We start from the raw sequence: 19887 nt of genomic DNA on the forward strand, positions 1-19887 counted from the left end.
AAGGTGTATCTGTTATGCCGTCCAAGCTCAGGAGGGAGACAGTGGGCTCCTGATGAAGAAGCGGATGGTGTGGGTTTCTTTGAATTTCCTGTGGCTCCATGTTCAACCTGAGATCCTGTCTTTCATTGACTGTCTTGATTTCTTTAAACACTACGTAGGCCCTGAAGGCACACCCTGGGTGAGGAATGGAGGCAGGCAGCCTGGAACGTAGACCATCGGTTCTGAACCCTCTAACCCCCCTGATAGCCACACACAGGGTTTCAGCCCAAGAAGTGACCAGCATGTGTAACAAATGTCATGTGTTCCTATGTGCCAGGGACAAAGATGATAAAGTATAGTGATTGGAGACTTTTACCAAGAGCCTTTGGTATTTGTCAACATTGGCACATTGCTCCCCTAATATTGAAATTGAGAATCAAATAATAGGGTTATATTCTTCACCCTTGTTGTTGTTATTTAAAATGTTAGACTAGACGAGTGGTCGGCAAACTGTGGCTCGCAAGCCACATGCGGCTCTTTGGCCCCTTGAGTGTGGCCACGAAGTTTCAATCGCACTGTTCGTGTGCTCCCGCACGTGGTATTTTGTGGAAGAGCCACACTCAAGGGGCCGCAGTTTGCCGACCACTGGACTAGACGAAATGTTAGGATATGGGAGGTTGGGGTTTGTTTTGTTGTTTGCCAGTGTAGATGGGGATGAAGTGTAAGCAGCCTTTCTCAGGGGTTTTGCCACCTTTAGGACGGAGCCATCATGTACATGAGGCCAGGTTCAGTTCTGAGGACTTGAATCTTTGTTATCGGAAGCTATTTGTGATGTGTAGCTAAGGGCACGGTGGTTGTTAAGACCAAGGCCTGCTATTAATAGACTTCTAGGCGCTGCAGGTCAGCTGGTTCAGATCAAAGCAGGAGGCAGACACACTTAGGGAGAAGGGGAGTAACACGAAGTTACACTCCAGTCTGCACGTGGGTGCCAGGGCACTACCTGAACCCCCCAGGCAGTGCCTGCCCCTGCCAGGAATTCTGATAGCAGCCAGCTGTGCAACCGGAGGGTATCAGGAAGTCCCTAGCAGGATGCCAGCCACCTCCCCTTTCTCTGTATCAGGACACCTGCCATGGCCACGGAATGTGGTTCAGAATTTCTTGTGCGATAATAAATATGAAGGAAGAGGGAGCGTCATGGGGACATGTAGGATCATTCTTCAACTCATAACAACAGTATTTTCTTTTTCTTTTTTTAAAATCCTCATCTGAGGATATTTTTTCCATTGATTTGTGTGTGTGTGAGAGAGAGAGAGAGAGAGCGAGAGAGAGAGAGAGATCCATTGGTTGCCTCCCATATGCACTCCCACCCAGGCCAGGGATCGAACCTGCAACCGAGGTACATGCCCTTGACTGGGAATCAAACCCTGGACCCTGCGGTGTGTGGGCCAGCACTCTAACCACTGGACACACAGGCCAGGGCCACAATGACAGAATTTTCAAGGCTGGTTTTGGGCTATCAGCTGTGCTAGCGCAAAAAGGACTAAACCTTTAGAATTTAGACTTCCTATCAAAGTTTACCTCATGGGAGACCGATCTGCAAGTGAGACATTTGATGTGTTTTTGGCGAAGCATACAGGGATTAAGCACGGTCAAGAGCAAGAATATTTCATAGGCCCAAAGGGATAAAGAAGGCAGAAAGACGCTTGTTGTACGTGAAGTGAACTAGCAGTTACGGAATTCAGTGACCCTGTTTAAAAGTTCAAGTATTTTGTATATCCAGAGATAATGAGGAGCTGGTGCATGAGGTTAAGTAGCTTCTCTCCCAACCCAGATTCATCAGGAAACAAACAAAGAAAACACCCCAAACCCTGGAAGGAATGCAGTGTCTCTCTGGCCAATGGCCCAATATCTTGAGTGAAGAATTAAGCATAAAGACTGTTGCTTTTTCAAGGGAAATAGATAAAATGATACTTAGGAAAGTCCGTAAGTAGTGGTCGAATGTGTTTCAACATCGGTCATAGAAATTGCAAGAAATCCCGGAACCCAAGAGAAAAGCTCAGTCAGCATCGCAGGCCGAAATAATGAAGCCTGTTTGATGCTTTGCTCCTTTACAATGATCGCGTTCACTAGAGCTGGAGGGGACGTCGGAGAGCATCTCTCCTCACACACGCACACACCACAGTCACTGATGAGGTTGCTGAGGCCCGGAGGGGGCAATCAATTGCCAAAGCCACATGACAGATTGTGGGAGGTCTGGGGCTAGAATTGCCTCCCCTCCCCAATTCCCACCCAGGACTTCTCCCGTGGTAATTTTCCTGCTTTCTAGAAAAATCCTGGGGCATCATGACGATTCTGTAAGATGTGTACAGGCCATCACTGGTCCTGTGTTGTCTTTCTCACATGACAATGTTCTCTTGGGGAAACAGTTTTGATTAGAAGCTGGATCTCACAGGTCTTGACCACCCACCTGAGTGGTTTGACAGCAAATGATTTTTGACTCTTTTCAAAATCAAATCCATTCTGGAATATAAGCTCCATATGGGAGGACTTTGGATCTGTCCTGATGGCCACTGCTTCCCCAATGTCTAGGACAGTGTCTAGCCCAGAGGAGATGTGCAATAAGTGGTTGTGGAATGAAACAGTGCACGAGTGAAAAAGCCATTCAATAAAAGAAATGACAAATGCCTGTATATTTTTACCCACCCTGATGTGGTTCTTCTTTCTTTCTCCCCTCTCTTCTGATCTAGGTGATGGATAAACTACTAGATGGTGACTTAACAACAGACCCTTCTTACTTCCAGAATGTTACAGGATGCTCTAACTACTATAACATTTTACAGTGCACGGTAATGGCATTTAAAAATACCATGATAGTGTTTGCTTAAAACCTTTGGCAAAATCAAACTTTTTTAAAAAAGAATTTTGGGTCTACTAATCTATAGATTCCCTCCCCTCAATGTTGTAAACATTATAATCTGACCATTGAGAATGTGTGACATTCCAGATAATTCAGAACAATCTCTGATTAACACAATCCTCTCCTCCGCCCCCAATGACCCCAAAGAGCTTGTTATACAGAAGTTCTTTGGTGACGGACAGAGGCGGGGACTGCAGTTCTGGGCAGCAGGCCCCTGAGTTCCAAGCCTGCAGTGAGTTTTTGGAAATGCCCACATTATTTGCTCTGTACTTAAGACAGCTTGGATAACCAAAACTGCCGAGGCCTTTATGAAAATATTTGCTTTGTCTTAAGATGTTTCTTGCATTTAATTCGGGCCTCACTTGGAGCCCTCTGGAGTATTTCTCAAAGTATTCAAGTAGTTTCTTTCATTAAAGTAGGCCAAAGTTGATGTCTTCTGGGTAGAATTAATCAAATAAGACAAAGTGAGCCAAAGTGGAGATTTGGGTTGTATATTCTTTGTCTACTCTAGTGTATATAGCAATGCATTCTGTTTGTGAAATTCCTTTGTTCATGAACTACTTTGTAAATAAAATATAAAGCTAACATCAATGGGATTTGCCAGCTTTGAGATTTTAGATTTTATCAAAAGAAAAACATATGGTATCAAAAGAGAAATAAAATTTTTAATTTGATTTTTTCAAAGTAATAATTCAGTTAGCAAAAACTGTTGATGATGCACAAATGTTAATCTCAAACTCTGACAGTTTTTTTTATCCTTTTGTAACTTTTTAAAACAACATGGAGTCCTTTTCATTTTAGTATAATGAATATCAGAGACCTGTGCACAGTATTGTTTTAAAACTAAGGCTCATGGATAACTTCTTTAGTGTTATGTGCCTCACAAAGTATATCATCTGTTTTTACACTCTATGTGTACCCCTTAAATTATGGTCAGCCGGTTATTTGGTGCGTGTGGCTTTAGCAAAGGGAACATGGGCAAGAAATCCTCAGCTGTGACCCACTAGCATCACCCTGGGCCCATGTGCTCCTTTGATCTTCTTCCCATAGGTCCTCCAGCAGGAGCAAATTAATTCGGATAATCTCACCTCTTCCATTTCCCTGTATTTACCTCCAATGGGATTGCTCATTGGAGTCACAGATTCCACAAAGGAAGTCCAGCATTTACAAATTGGGTATTGGCTCCAAGAGTATCATTTGATTGTCAAGATTTGTTAGGGAAATTTAAATTAACTCAAAATCCCCAAGTTAAAATTTTCAGGTGGAAGCAAGTGAATAGTCGTGACTTATCTTGTTCCTAATGGTATAGGAACAAGATACTCTAGGTTATGAGAAATTTGAAGCTTTGACCAAATGTGGGCTGTTCATGTTCCCTAATATCTTTTGGATGCCTCGTTCTGCCAGGAACCCGAGGACCAAAGTTACTATCAGCAATTCTTGTCCCTCACACAAGTGAGACGAGCCATCCACGTGGGGAACCGGACTTTTAATGATGGATCCATAGTTGAAAAGTACTTGCGAGAAGATACAGTGAAGTCAGTTAAGCCATGGTTAACTGCAATCATGAATAACTATAAGGTGAGAAAGTTACTTCAGTTACTGTTTTAAGAACTTTTCGGATTGCCCAGAGCAGAGGGGACTTTCTTGGATTTGTCATTCGACTCCTACCATTTTCTTTTTTTACTTTTATGATGTTTTACAGATATAAATAACCCCTTCATTGTTTGATTTCTTTAAATGAAAAATTTTGTGGTTTCTTCCTTCTAATTAAATCACATACCCCAATAGTTCCTAAAGTGAAATTCCCCTTGGCACATGCCACCTCTCATCATTTCTTGAGAAAAGAAGTCATCACAGAACTAAAAGGATAAGCCAATTTTTGCTTATTGTTTGCTGTATAATATTAATCCCAGTGAAGTCAGGGGTAAATGGAATCAACTGATTACTCCAAAAATGCATATTGCCTATTAATTGAATTAATTCATGTTGCTCAAAAGGCAGTTTTATTTTGTTTTCAGTAGCCACATTAAGCCAAACACTGCTAGGCTGTCAGGTTGAAACAATGAATGAGAAAGGGTTTCTGTTCGGAGGTGTGAAAGCCTACTGCTACTAGTATGTTATCTGATTGAGATGTTTTGCCTGATTTGCTGCTGGAGCTACCAAAAGGAAGTGAAATCATGGAAAGAAAGCCCTGAGGGTTCAGGAAACGAGCCATGGACTCTAGGACTCTCACCAAAAGGGTGGACACCAAAAGCAAGTGCCTTAAGGAGAGTCACCCTGTGCATCTCCTCTCCCTTCTCTTCTCAGTTCTGTCCTCCAGGGCTGCTGTCATCTGTCCTAGGCATGGTCTATGGGGCATCTGTGCAGGATAAGTGTGCTTACATGAGAGAGGAGACCATGAATGAGGCAGTCCACTTCCTCTCTATTTCCTGGCAGAAGCAAGAATAATCCTATATAATAAAAGGCTAATATGCAAATTGTCCCCTCAACTGGGAGTTCAACCAGGGAGCGGGGCCAGCGAGCCAACCTCAAGCATCCCCTCCCCCCAGCCAGCCCAGCCAGCCCAGCCCAACTGGCCCTGATTGGAGTGGGCCGGCCAGACCCCACCCATGCACAAATTTGTGCACCAGGCCTCTAGAGTTTGGGATTTTTTAAAAAGCACAGAGTAGCAAGTAGCCAGCACACCTTTGTATCAATTAGGAAAAAAAAGGTAACCTCTCAAGATACTTTATTCCCATCCGTCAAAAATTATCCTAATATACTGCCTTTATTTGAACTAAACTCTTTGCTGCCATTTTCTACCATGAGAAATACACATTTCTACAATGTCTATGTCAGGAATAGGGTTCCATAGGATTGTTCTGTGCACAACCTTCAGTACTGTCCAGGGAGTTTCTGGCTAAATGCACAATTTCTAGATTGGGTTTTTGGAATATGCCAGACCTAAGAGGCCCATTTTCTGGTCCTACCTCTAGCACAGAGTTTGAGTTCCTAGACACACAACCCTTTTCGAAAATAATCTAGTGTCAATGACATGTAGAGTCTGCAACCCTATTACAACTCTGCAGAAATGGATGAAATACTTTCTAGGACAGTCGTCTTCTCTCAGTCTCAGACCATGTCATCTCTGCTGCTCTTGCCACACTTAGCACTTAGCTGGACTGCCATTATAGACTGCCAGTCCAGCACTAGTCTGGAGCAGATGACAAGAGAACGAATGAATGAAAAACCAGTTCTATAAATCAGTGGTATCTCAAAATTATCTCTACTAGCCCTGTTAGTGTGGCTCAGTGGATTGAGCGTCCCCCCAAGCACCAGGAGCTCACTGGTTTGATTCCCAGTCGGGGCACATGCTGGGACTGTGCACTTGCTAGTAGGGGGCATGCAGGAGGCAGTTGATCGATGTTCCTCTCCCATCAATGTTTCTATCTTTCCCTCTCTTTTCCTCTCTCTAAACATCAATAAAAAAATTAAAAATTTAATTATCTCTTATAAACTTGTCAATGACCCAACAAATTATTAAACCAAAAGAGCTTAGCATTTGCATTTTCAAAACCTAAATAATGGGCTACAATATAAACATTAAGGAATGCAAACTGGTATTTTTGAGTGGAGAGCAGATAAGGAAGTTCCCATCACATTTTTTTTTGTGCCCTTGGGAGATACATGTTCTCACTGTATAAACTGAACTGGAACATGATTCCTTTCCCAGGCACATGAGGAGAGTCCATATAATCAGCTCACCTGCAAGTAGCTCATCACCATGGAGTGTGCAATGGACTGACAAGAACACATTGACTAAAGATATATACACATCTCTGTCCATGTGAATTCCAATGCAAGCAGAGTATTTTCGAAACAGTAAGACTCTGGCTGAGTTGTCAGAAAAAGAGGACAGATCAGTGATGCAGATAAACCGTGTTTCCATAAAAAAAGAGGACAAAGTGTTCAGTCAATCTGAGTGCCCACCAAGAAAGTGGCGTCTGCTCAGACAGACTGCATATGCATTGCTGCGCTGGCGGAGCCGTCGGGCAGCGAATACCTTTGGCTTGCCTGTGATGGTGGTGAACCTCAATGCATATGCAATGGCATCGGAACAACGCAGATTGGCGTGAAACATTAGTACCCTCAAAGTGATATGTAAGACTCAGTGCTAATTTGTCATAGAAAATAGTGCACATGTTTCTATTCCTAGGAACCTGCACTGGGTTCATTTTAGCCAATGCGGACTATCTCAGGTGGACAGGGGAAGGCCCTCCTCAGCTCCTGGCAACTAATGGAACTGCTGTGGTACCTCTGGATAGACTGTATGAAACATACCCTTTTCTTGTAATGGTCTCTAGGGGATCACTCTCTACTCACTCTCAGACTCACTCTCTACTCAGTAATTTCAGACGTTTGGGTGGTAAATTGCTATATCATATTAATAATTTCCAAAATAACTAGAATGAGAAATACTCTGCTGGGCTAATGGGATTCTTCATGATTCAATTGGGTCACAATATTGTCAGGATTTTTAGGATTCAGAGGGGTCATAGAACATGGTAGTTAGGAGCGTGGGTTCTCAAGTTGGATATTCTGAGTTTGAATGCTGGCTGCTCCACCCTTCACTGGCTGTGTTCCTTTGGGGAGGATACTTAAACACGTAGGATACTTCAGCTTCTCCATCTGTGAAATGGGAATAATGATAGTACTTGCAGGGCATCTCTAAAACCTAAGACATGCAACTCATACTCCATCAGAGCTGTGGGCTTTGAAAACCCTGCTCTTTATAGAGGTCCCCTGGTCCTTAGTCCTTTCTGATATAGAAGGTACATTGTTCTTGTGAAGATTCTTGCTGAAGGGTCCGAATATGTGTTTAGCCTCCCTTTCTTTAGTTCTTGCCTTTCTAAAAATATATGGGCTATAGTTTCAAAGACATGAGAATGAGTGTCAGTGTGGGAGGGTGGGGGGGTGTGAAACCTTTATTTTAACAAATAGGAGCCACATCTCCATACATGGAGGCCATTTGGATTCAAAGCAAAGCACTGGCCTTGGATTTGAGGCTACCCCCGTAGCTATGTTGTCTGGAAGCCCACTGCAGTTTTAGGGGTACCATCTCCAAGTGCCGGTTCTTAACCTCCAAATGCCTGTGCTTTGAAAGGTTAAATTGCCCTGGGGTAGGGCTTAGTTTGCTGTGTTTAAAAGTTCATCTAGTCAGGAAATTGTAAATATAAAGTTACATTTCCCTGTCACTTATCATTCTGCAGCTCATTAAGTTTCCACTAATTGCATCTTCAGAATTCAGGATCTTACTGTTTTCTCAGCTTCCCCACCAGACTGAAATCTTAACACCCAGGTCGTTGGAGTTTTGTTTACTTGTCCGGGGCTAGCAAAAGGTCTTCATTTAGAAATGGGCAGTTCCTGATTAAAGGAGGTGACTTAGACGTTTGGGAGATAAGTATTTCTATTAAAACGAACTCATTTTCACAGTCATTCTCATTGCTGGTGGCATTTTCCTTCATAACATCGCCTGATAGCAAAATGTCAATAACAAGAGTGGCCAGGAAATGAGATTGGATAAGTGTCTAGCATACCAAGAAAAAGTTAACACTTACATGGGCCTGGTTCCTCAGTGGCTCAGTTGGAGTCCAAGTGTCCATGAAACCATGACGGGAAACGCTTGGCTTTGTTGACTGTAAGCTGATGTGATCACTTTCTTCCAAAGCCTTTGAAGGCCATGAAGGGAATGCCAGTGCCATGCCATGAAAATGTCTGGGGGGAGGAAGTGGCTCCTAGTGAAGCATAACGGAAGAGAGGAAGCTAATCCTGGGACATTTGTTTTATGTAATCATAGCCTATAGATCCGCAAGTGCCACTTTACAGGCAAATAAAATAGTGTACCTTATACTGCAGGGTGCTTGGTGAGGTCATTTTACCTGCTTTAGTTATAATCCAACTGCAAGAGTGGGGTTAGCTTTTTTTGTTTTTTGTGGGGGGATTTTATGAGACATACTTTTGAACTTTGCTCATTTGTAAGCATTTCAATGATTATGGGGAAATGAAAATAGCCATATATTATGAAACAGACTTTGATTTCACCCAAACTTGCCATGCTTTTGACAATTTTTCTTGTCTGTCCTTTAAATTTATGTTGGGATGAAATGTTCAAAGGAGAACCAGAATGTATTTTTATGTTCTCTTATTTTAAAAAAACCAAAAAACCCTTTGATATTATATTCTGCCATGTGGATCAGTTGTTTTAAATGGCTTTGCTTGGTAAGCATGCCAGTCATTTCGCAAGGGCTTTATTTTGTTGCTTGAAGGGACCTCATGCTCAAAACAATAGAAAGTACATTTGTGATCTCTGGCAACAGGAAAAGTAGAATTTATTCTGGTGTCACCCAAATATGGCAGGGCAGAGGGTGGTGTAAGAAGGAAGATAGTAAGTGGCACTACCATTTGCTATGCAGATTCCAGGGAATCTAAGAATCATTAAGTTAAGAAATGCATATATAGTTGCCCCACTATGTCCACAGGCTCTGCGGCCACAGGTTCAATCAACCATGGGTCAATAATATTCCAAAGAAAAATTGTTATATTGTTGCTTATATGTACTTAGGCCAATGATGATTGCATCTGCACTGACCGTGTACAGACTATTTTTCATATCATTATTCCCTAAACAATATAGTATAACAACTATTTACATAGCACTTACCTTGTATTAGGTATTACAAATAACCTAGAGCAATTTAAATTGAACAGGAGGATGTATGCAAATATATAGAAGGGATTTGAGCATCCTCAGATTTTGGTACCTACAGGGGACCTGTAACCAATGCCCCAGGAATACCATGGAATGACTGTATTTAAATTCAGTTGCTGTGAAATCCAACTGCTCTGAACCAAAGGCTATTATATCAGTTGATTTTACTTTGAAAAGATAAATAGAGAAATGGCGGGAGTGGTGGGGGGAATTGCTTTCTGGATACAGTGAGGAGTAGTTTGCGTGTGATAGGTGTCAGCATTGGTAGTCGCCTCTCAGTCTATTCCTCGTGTCATCATGGAGCAGGACTAGTGCAAACCGATGCCACACCATTGGAAACGAGTGGCCTCCAAAGCAGTGTCCGCCACCACCCTCCTGGGGGTGTGGGAGGAAAACAGTACAGCCTCAATTTTTATTTTACAAAAGAAAACAAGACAAAAAGCTTTGCTAATGATACTGCATGGATTGGCACCGGGGCACTTGTTGGTCTGTATGTGAGAGTCACATATTGGAGACATAGAGACAAAATGCAAAGCCGATATTTTGGTTCGGGTCATGGTCACCACCATTTGAGTCCATTTGCCACGAGATGTGACTCCAGGTCCAGTGCTCTTTCCACTGCAGTTTCCTCTTCTTCCGCCTGAGCACAGGGGACTGAGTTCAGGGGCGGTCGGCCCTGGCTATTAGTCCAAAGGGGAAGGCATGTTCCCACCCTTCCCAGTGCCTGTAGGAGCCAGAGTCGCGACCTCTAAGGCTCCCCCTGGGGGCTTTTCACCACTGACTTGCCTGGCCTGCTTGTAGAAGTCCTCCAGCTACACCCCTGTGTGGCTCCGTCTGTACCATCCACTCACTGCTGATGAGAAACTCCCATCTTCTCACGGGTAACAGGCAACACCACAGCGCAGGCTTCCTGTACTGAGCAGCACGTGGCTGAGGGAAAGCCCAAACCTCTAACCAAGCTTTCTGAAGCGAGAGCTCTGGGCGGGAGCCCCCCACCTCCTCTGTCTAGATTTCCCTGTCTCCCTGTGCTCCTTCCACTCTGAATACTCACGTCTGTTTCTTCGGCCTCCTGACAGTCCCTGCGTTTGTTACAGCGGCTTGCACAATCCTTTTGAGCCTATTTGACATTCTCGGGAAAGAACGGGGAAAAGGATGCTTTTCTTACCAAACAAGGGGAAGTTGTGTTTGGGGGAGAAAAAGGCTAATCGCAGACTAACGGGGCGGCTGTGGTGAATAGCACCATTGAGAGTGCGGGCCGAGGATCTTGCACCTGCTGATAGCAGGTTTTCCTGTGCCGATGAAATCCCAGAGGCCGCCGGCATCAGCTGGGCTTCTCTTTTGAATTCAGTAAGGAAAAGTAGGCTGTGCGACCAGGTACTTGCCTCCTTTCATGGCAGCGAGGTAACCACAGTGGCAAGCATGTGGCAGTCTTTGGAGATGGCCCTTCCGGCGACCTTGAAACTGACATTCTGACAACCAGGGAGGACTTTCACCTCCAGAGGGACTTGTGTGGGCAGTGGCAGGCCTGCTCCTGGGCACTTTCAGTTCCTAAACCCAGGGATGGACATTGATCAGAGGAGACCCTGGAGAGGTGAGAAGATCAGAAAAGGGCTCTGACAGCAGACCCTGGAACGAGAAGGCAGAGGGAAGACCCTGGAGTGAGCCTGGGACTTTTCTGTTCAAACCAGAGAAAAATATTACTCTGGGCCATCATTAAAAGTCGTTTTAAGTGTGCTATGCTAGGTGGTTAATTTTTCCTCAGAGATGCCTGGGTTGGAGTGATGGCTTGCTGGCTCTTTGCCACGCTGGCTTAGCTCCTTGTTCCCCTCTAAAAGCAACGAAATTATTTAGAGTTAAGTTGCAAGAAAGCAGGAATAATTTTCTTTGGCTGAAAGACATTATTTGTGTAATCGCCGCACACACTCTCAACCTTGTTTTGCTCCATTCTCATTTTTCTTTGCTCATCTTGGCAAAGCTAGCTGGTAGGCGGATGGCAGGCACATAGGGGTGTTTATGCCAAGTCCATTTTCTCTCTTTCATTGTCTTCCCTTTTCCTTAAGCTTGGAAGCAAAATATGTCCCTTTGGAAGCACAACGTGGTGGCATAAGTGACTGCTATTTCCTTCAATGGTGGCCTTAGTTTTCTGCCATAGTCTTCTCTGGGTGGACCACAGGGATTGGGCTTCCTGAGCCTTCCAGCCTGGTATTCCTGCAAAATCACCAGGAAGAGGGACTCCTGTGAGCCATAGGCACCTGGGGCCAGGGGGCCAGGCATTGTCCGGGAAGAGATAACAACCCTGCCTCCAGGCGGGAACATTTCCTGAACCTTATTGTGCAAAGTGGAGGTTCAGCTCTTCTTTTGCAGCTGAGCTGGTGAGAAGCCCTGGGGAAGGGCCCTGGGTCGAGTTGGATATTAGTGAAATTAATTCCCTTCTGCTCAGGAGAGCGGCAGTGGTGGAGCATGCTAATTGCTTCAGGCAGAAAGGACTCCTGGCGCTGCTGGGGTTTGTAATAGAAGAATGATAAGTAAGGCAGCCAGAGGAGGAAGTGTGGAGGGCCGCTTGGTAGGAGTTTTCATTGATTTAGCATCTGTAGGAAAACCTTCTTTAAACCAATTTTTTTTTTTCTTGGATTGGTGAACAGGAGAACATTCAAAACCAAGACAGATAGCGGCCAACTGGGAACGCCGGGCCGCCTGGAATAGCTTAGGCTGCTGTTCAATCATTTCCCCAAACAGGAAACCACAAAATATTAGAGATTAAGGTCACTAGATCATTGGGAAAAGAGCATAACTTCGTCTGCAAAGTATTATGATGGGTTGTAAATGGGCCAAAATATAAGCATAAATCTTTCGTCTAAAAGCGCAACAACAAAAAGCTCGCCTTCGCACACAAGCACGGTTTGCTTTCCCGTTCTGCCGAGAGACCAAAGCCGCCTCCTGCGGCATTTCAGTCATTTTCCTAAAAGTAGCCGCACAAACGGGCAAACACAGGGAGCAGTTTTGTGTTCTTTTGATTTGGTTTAACAAAGAAGTTAAAGTTTCGATCAGACAGTAGCCCGCACATGATTTATTTCCATCCTTCTGCCTCGAGACTGGAGGCAATGACATTTACAACAAAATGCACATTTATATACATTTCTGCCCCCAGCCCCCTCTTTCAAGAAGCCAGTTGTGCGGGACCATTGCAAGCCCAGATGTCTCTTTCCCCATGGAGTAGCATGTGGCACCCCCTAACTTACTTGGAGTCCAAATCTGAGTTCTGAGGGCATGGGATCTTTTCAGTTGCCTCTGCAGGTAAAGTGGTGAACAGGTATTGTTTTGCTAACAGTGGGTTGCTTTATATCTGCCCAGAAAATACCTTTGAAAGGCACACACTGTGCAAAGTAAGGGTTCAGCATCCTCTGGCTCTGCTCATTAGGTCTCTGCTGGGGAGAATTTGTTCTTGCTGAGAGAGGGGAATGTATGAATCGCTACTGATTTATATACGTCCAGAGCTTGAAAAGTTGGTGGTTAAATGATTAGATTTTAGGAAGATGCACGTGGAACAGACTTTGGTTGGCCTCTCCTTTAAGGAGAACTTAGAGAACGGAAGGGTGAACTTGCCTTTTCTCTTCGGATTAGTCACTGTTTTGAAGAGTTAAAAAAAGTCTGGAGCATCATCAGGGCAGAGGTCACATGTTTCCCTATCTGTCCCCTGAGCGCCTAATCCTTAGGCGCTTCATAAATATTTGCTGCTGAGTAAGTCGACATTTCATAGGAGCCGAGTAAACAAACAGACACAACACATTCCTTATGTAAGTCATGGGCTCTTCTCCCACTCAGACAAAAGGCCACACTTCCCTTCCATTTCGGATGGAAGTGGACTTCAGCTGCCTGAGGATCCAGGAAGGAAATGAAATCAATGAACAGTGTTGGATTGAGACCTATTGATCTTTCTGTTTGCCCATGACAAAGTCATGGATACGGAGAAATATTTTTCTCTTTGAAGAAAAATAATAGCATAAGCACCAAAAAAATGGCAACTGCCCTTGCACCTATGGGGGTGGAGGGGAGGGGGGAGGCACTGAGGAAGGGGTGGGGCTGTGTGTAAGAGGGACAGCTCAAGTCCAGGGTTAGTCACTGTGGCCCAGGGGAAACACGGGCCCAGCAGGGTCAGATCTCCTCGTATTTGAATGCTGGCATCTAATTGCAAAAACTGTGCCACGATGTAGACTCAGTGGATAGATCTGCAAGGCCTCAGGCAGCCAATTTAAAACCTCTGCACTCCACTATCGCAATGTAATTTTCAGATTAATCTTCATAAGGAGTAACAAAACCATTGATGAAACCCTGCTCTTCAAGTGACAGGACATTTTTACATCTCGTATCCCATGTGGCCTTCATAACAACTCTACTACATATGTATTTCACTTCCTAGAGGAGAAAGTTAAGGCTAAGAATGAGTAGATGCCATGTCAATGTCACCCCAGAAGCACAGGCCCTGGGGGCTGAGCCAGGGCTGGGCCTCAAGTCTTCTGTCTGCAAGTGTCATACTACTTTCCTAAGGCCCTGCTGCTCGTTTTACCAAATTTATGACCTCATGCGGTTGTGTTAGAATTCGAACTCCTTATTCCTAAATCACAATTGTAATCCACAGGTGACATTTCTTTTGGAAGTTATGCAGCTGTTTGAATAGCTATGTTGAGCTCTTTAAATGTGGGGACAATAATAATAGCTAGCATTAATTGAGCATGTACTGTGTGCCTAGGACGCAAAGAGCTTTACATGCCTATGTTGTGTAATTCTCCCAGTGACTCTCTGTCCTATATGTTTCCCTTATACCCATTTTACAGATGAGGAAACGGAACTCTAGACAGGCTGAGTAATTAATTAAGGTAATCTTATTAGTATGTAGCAGGGCTATGATTCAAAACCCAGACACAGGGCCTGTGCTCTTAACTATAAACATGTATCCTTCATTACAAGCAGGCACACTTATCATTAGGTTTGCTCCTTGCATGTGGAATTACAAATACAGATACACCGCCTGATCGATGTGTTCTTTCGGGGTAGTGACTTGGGCAGGGAGACAGTGGGGAAGAGAGGTTAGAATCACAACCTTTTGGACTCAGGCAGATCTGAACTTGAATCTGTCACCAGTTGGCTCACATCCCTGCACCTCTGTCTCCTTGTATCTAAAAAAGGGTAACTACCCCCTGCCTTCTGGGGGTGTTATGAAATCGCCATGGGTGTAAAATGGTTAGCACACTTCCTGTAACATAATAAGGACGAACATGTTCAATTATTATTCAAAATATCCTTTTCAAAGCTATACTTTTTACCATACTTTCCTAGCATTTAAATATGGGGAAATTCCTTGTGATTTTGAATCCCATGCTTCAAAATTATAAGTTCCTTTAAAAAGAGTACTTGGTGAACTTATGGCTCTGACTACCAGGAAAATATTTCTGAGACGCTATACCCGACATGTGTAAAAGTCCCAGGGAGAGGTGTGTTATTTCAGGAGTTTGAATATATAAAGTTCAGGTTTACCCTGGCTGGATTCCCTCCTACCATAGGCCTTTGTCCGAAAGAGTGAGCTTGGCAACCAAGTAGTGAGCACAAAAAGACCATCTATACACACTGGGGGTTTGTTTTAGAAGAAGTGCTTTGTTGAGTCAAGTCATTATCAAATGATCAACCTGCCTAAAAATGAAGAGGACCTAACAGTCACTGGACTCTCAGTTTGTATCAGGCCCTGTCCTAGGAGCTGTACGCACATCACCTCATTCATCCTCGCTGCAGTGGGATGGAGGTCTTACCACCTTCACATCCAGGAAAGGAAACTGAAGCTCAGGGAGGTTAAGCCCAGGTCCAGGGGTTCCCTGTTTTGCATGCTGGGGCCTGTGTGCACTGGCCTGGCGGTGCACGCGTTTGGATGGCGTGCTCTTAGCAACATAAACAGTTCTGGTTACTTGAAGCATAAAAAGACTTGATCAGAAGACACGAGAGGTCACAGAATTCACAGAAAAGCTGAAGAGCTGGAGTGAAGAGGAAAGATAGGGACCAGGAAAAAATCTGAGCAGATTCATCAGGGAGGCCTAGCTTAGGTCACATGCTCATCCCTGGCACAGAAGAGGCGGGATGCTGTGATTGACAGCTCCACTAGGGCTGTATCCTTTAGGGGTTGGGAGGACAGTCACCAGGAGAAGGAAGAGTGGACCTGGGCAAGCCACAGCAGCAGTCACTCTACAGCATGGCAGAACGCCTAAGGAGAGCAACTGACTATGCCTGGAAGTGTCAATACGTTCTATGGGACGCCAGGCACTGTGCAAGGGCTGCAGACAGACCGGGTGCTCAGGGAGCTTCCTTCTCCAGGAGCTGATGCCGCCCCACAGCAGCTTCACCAAGGCCACTCCCTGCAGAAGTGAGGCATCTGCCACCAGCTGAGCAATGCCCTTGCACTCATCCTTGCCCACAGAGCCAAAGTGAGAAATGATGCAGTTATGTCACCGGACTTGGGCACACAGGCCAAGATTGTTTCTGAACTGGAGATGTGAGCTGTGTCATGCTCAACCAACTCTCCGTTTCCAGGGGCACCAAACACTTCACTGTGGGGAGTCAGTACATGCTTATTGGTTCGAAGGCCTTTAGCTCTTTCCCTGGGGAGTTCCAGGTACAAATTTGCAAGTCGGGATCTAGGATGCATTCTGGCACCTCGCTGTGCCCCTATTTCCTAAAGCGGAGGCGAACACTTTCATCCCGACCTCGTGTAGCAGAATGAGAATAAAGCCATGTGGACACGAAAGCACTTCAGAAAATAAAGAACATCATAAAAATGCTTTTCTCATCTCTGTCCTTTGACCTCCCCCAAGAAAGATGCTTGTAATTCAGATGACCTAGTGCTGTCTCTTGCAAATGCTTGAATTCTGGAATGAGTCTTTAGGGTCGCCTGTGAACAAACTGAAGTTGTGCTTTTTACCTAGTTGTCATGAAAAACTGAGAAGGGGTAATATTGGAGTTTCCATAAATTATTCTGTGATTAAACCCATCTTTTGCCTAATGGAGGTGCCTAACCTCTTAATGTTATTGTTTGTTTATTTGTTTGTGCATCCTAACCACATTTATAACATAAACCTAGAAAACAGTCACGTTAAAACAAATCACTCATACTTAGACTACCCTAACTGCCTGTATTTGATGTTTTCTTCTCCCAAATTGGAAGCATCTTTTTATAGTAATTACAGAGCACAAACCGTGGAATCATAGTTGTTCATTGTTTTTTTTTTAATAAGAAGTATTTTCCATGTCTTCACATAACCATCCCTTCCAGCAAGCTCACCAGTCAGTCCTCTAAGTGCTGACAGAAAAGAACATTCTCTAAAAGGAGGCCTCACAGCTGACCACCCAGGACACGTGTTTCGGATGCCGCCTGGGAAACCAGCTCCCAGCAGCCCTGTCCCTGCTCCGGGTTTTGTTAGGCTCACTGCTGACAAGGGGAGTGTAGCTCAAGCCTGCATTCATTTCTGTCTCCACTCCGTCTTTAGATCCTGTTGCTTAAAATACCAGCAAGCCTCCGGGGGAGGTTTGCCCCAGACTGTCCCAGTTTTAGCCTGAAAGTCCTGCATCCTGGGAAACTCCTCAGCCCAGGACAAACCGGGACAGCTGGTCACCCTACAAGGAAAAAATGAAGCGAATGTGTGTGTGTAGATCCTGCATAATTGGCCAATGCGTCAGGGCGTATGCCTTGTCCTTAAACTTCTCTGTTAGGATGTGGGTCGCCCACATGTGCCCTTGGGCTTCAGGACCACCCAGCCATGCACTTCACCCACCTGGCTTCTCAGCTCACTGTCAGTGCACCCTGGGATATTTTGCCCACTCATCCAGCCCCACAGGCAACTGGGATATTCCTGTGAGGTCCGACGAGAATAAACGTGACATTTAGATAAAAATAAAAGCTCAGGAATTCTTATATTTAAGGCTGGGGCCCTTAAAGGCCAGCCCTGAAATCACTTCACTTGAACATTAATCTGATTTCTGTTTTGGTTGCATTTGACTTATGTGCCCTTTAAAAGTTAAAAATGTTTTCCTTGTTTTGTAAAGGGAGGATTTCCATTTACCCCCACCCCCCCAAAGGGGGCCTTCCGCCTGTCACATGCACAAAGTGATGCAGGTCAGCCCTTCACTGCAGCATTCCAGGGAGCTAGTGCTCTGGTTTAGGACCAGTAGAGGCGACCAGGGACACAGCTCAGGGCTGGGATTCATCTCAATTCAGTTCAACAACCATGCACACTAATGCTGTACATCTTAGCCTGTTTTTGCTGTAATCTGTGGGTTTTCATCCCTTAAAGATGACATCGATTGATGAAATCCCTTAAATCAATTTCAAAATATACTGTTGCTAGCAAGTCCCTACAAGAGACACTCAGAAAGACACTCAGCAAGCTTCATTTTGTGGCCACGGAGAGGAAAACGCCGGAGAGTCTGGTGCATCTCCTAGTGAATCGGCATCTTTTCATTGAGGGCTAGCCGAGGAATTACTTTAGAGATGATTATCTCTGTTAATCAGCTATAATCAGGCCTTCCTAGAATGGTGGAGCATTTAAGCCTTGTTTGCTGGTACAGATCATATATAATTGTTTCCATATTGTCGGCGACACAGCTGTAGGAGTTTTGCCTGGGCCAGAAGTACTCAAGGTCTTTGAGGCAATGTCTTTGAATAAACAATGCAAAATTTTATTGCTAGGGGGGAGTTGAGTTTTCTCAAGATGCTTTAAATCGACCAGGATTTTCCCCTCTGGGTTTCTGTTGAGGGGAGTGAAGTGGTGATGGGGACGGAAGGACATGAAAGACCCGCGTTCTTGCGGCAGAGCCCAGGACTCTTTCATCTTCCCCCGAGTCCTGGCCAGGGCTGCCGGAGGATTTGCAGTGTGTCAAAGTCCCGGGCTTTTTAATTATGTGTGAGCCTTTTAAGAAGCCTGTACCAGGGAGGCCGGGATGGAAACATATGCAGTGAAACCTTTTCTATCCAATGTGAGGATTCAACCAAAGGTCTTCACTTGAGCCAAACCAGAGCTTCCAGATAGATGAACAGTGGCATGGAGCTGAGGAACACCCCTTGCTGGGGACAGAGGGACAGTGCCGTATGAGTATTCCTACTGTGGGAGTTGCATAAAAATAGCCTAAGAAGAGTAGAAAACAAAAGAGAAAAGGACTGAAATTAATGGGTTGTATTCATTTTTTTAAACAGTCTCATTACACACATGAGAATATGTCTACCTATCTTATTCCTAATGGTGATATATATATATTTGACTTTTGGCTCTCAGACTTATGGGATAAGGGTTTTCCACTTTGCTTCATGGTTCAGGCAAACATTTTCGATGGTTTTGCTCTATCCCAAAAAATGTCCATACCACAGTTCATTTAACCACTTACTAATCATGGAACCTTTAGATTGTGCTTGAGTTTTTCTTTATAATAAGACTAATGAATATAGTTTCTTTGGGCTTATTTTCATAAAATTCATTAAAAATTCAGGACTAGTGAGATGGAAAGTCTCAACATTGAAAGAGTTTGCGTTAAGTGGCCCTGCAGAGGAGAGCGCCTGTTGCCCTGCTGGGGAGTGCCACAGCTTCACCCGCACTGAGTGCTACCTGGATTCTTTTCCAAGCAAATTGAACATTGTTTGGGAAGAAGAGATAAGAGCTTCCCCAGGGTTGTTTCTATTATAATAGCCATCAAATTGGCAAAAAATACAAGTGAATTCTGGGAAGGAAGGACATTGCTCACTGTTGGAAAATATCTGTCTTATTTAAGAACAGCAGGTCTTAGAAGTTGCATGGCAGACACAGTTGCCTCCAACAAGTAACAAATCTGAGGCACCTGCATCTGTCTGTCTGCCTCAAAGCATTATAGTGGCCATTGTACAATCAATGTGGAGAGGAGAGCCATATGGGTTAACAACCCCCAGGGAAGGCCCAGCTACTGCAGTGCCTGAAAGCCCAGTTAATGAAATGCAGGCCTCGTGAAAATCCGGGGTGTAGTATTCCTCAGCTCTACAAACATGTGGTAAGTACAGTTCTACTCTTTAGCATAGCCATACCTCCGAGCATGTAATATCATCGAGTATTACAGTGCAAACATGTTTGCAACCAAGAGAGGCCTTTAGGTAGATTCCTGTGAAGAATCAAATGTTGGGAGAAGGCAACAGTTGAGACAAGGCTCCAGTTTATTTCAGGTTGTTGATGTGTGTGGCCAACTG

The 19887-nt window shown here is 44.4% G+C and overlaps 1 protein-coding gene across 1 annotated transcript in view; it reads left to right on the forward strand.

The window, feature by feature from the left end:
• The window catches only part of CPVL (carboxypeptidase vitellogenic like), a 103130-nt gene that overhangs the window by 60237 nt on the left and 23006 nt on the right, over positions 1 to 19887 (forward strand). Inside the window, exons 10-11 of the mRNA XM_036327747.1 lie at positions 2727 to 2825; positions 4301 to 4474. Of these exons, the coding sequence (XP_036183640.1) occupies positions 2727 to 2825; positions 4301 to 4474 (273 nt within the window). The remainder of the gene's footprint in view (positions 1 to 2726; positions 2826 to 4300; positions 4475 to 19887) is intronic.

The sequence above is a fragment of the Myotis myotis genome, unplaced genomic scaffold (assembly GCF_014108235.1).
Source record: "Myotis myotis isolate mMyoMyo1 unplaced genomic scaffold, mMyoMyo1.p scaffold_m19_p_11, whole genome shotgun sequence".
Taxonomy (NCBI): Eukaryota; Metazoa; Chordata; class Mammalia; order Chiroptera; family Vespertilionidae; genus Myotis; species Myotis myotis.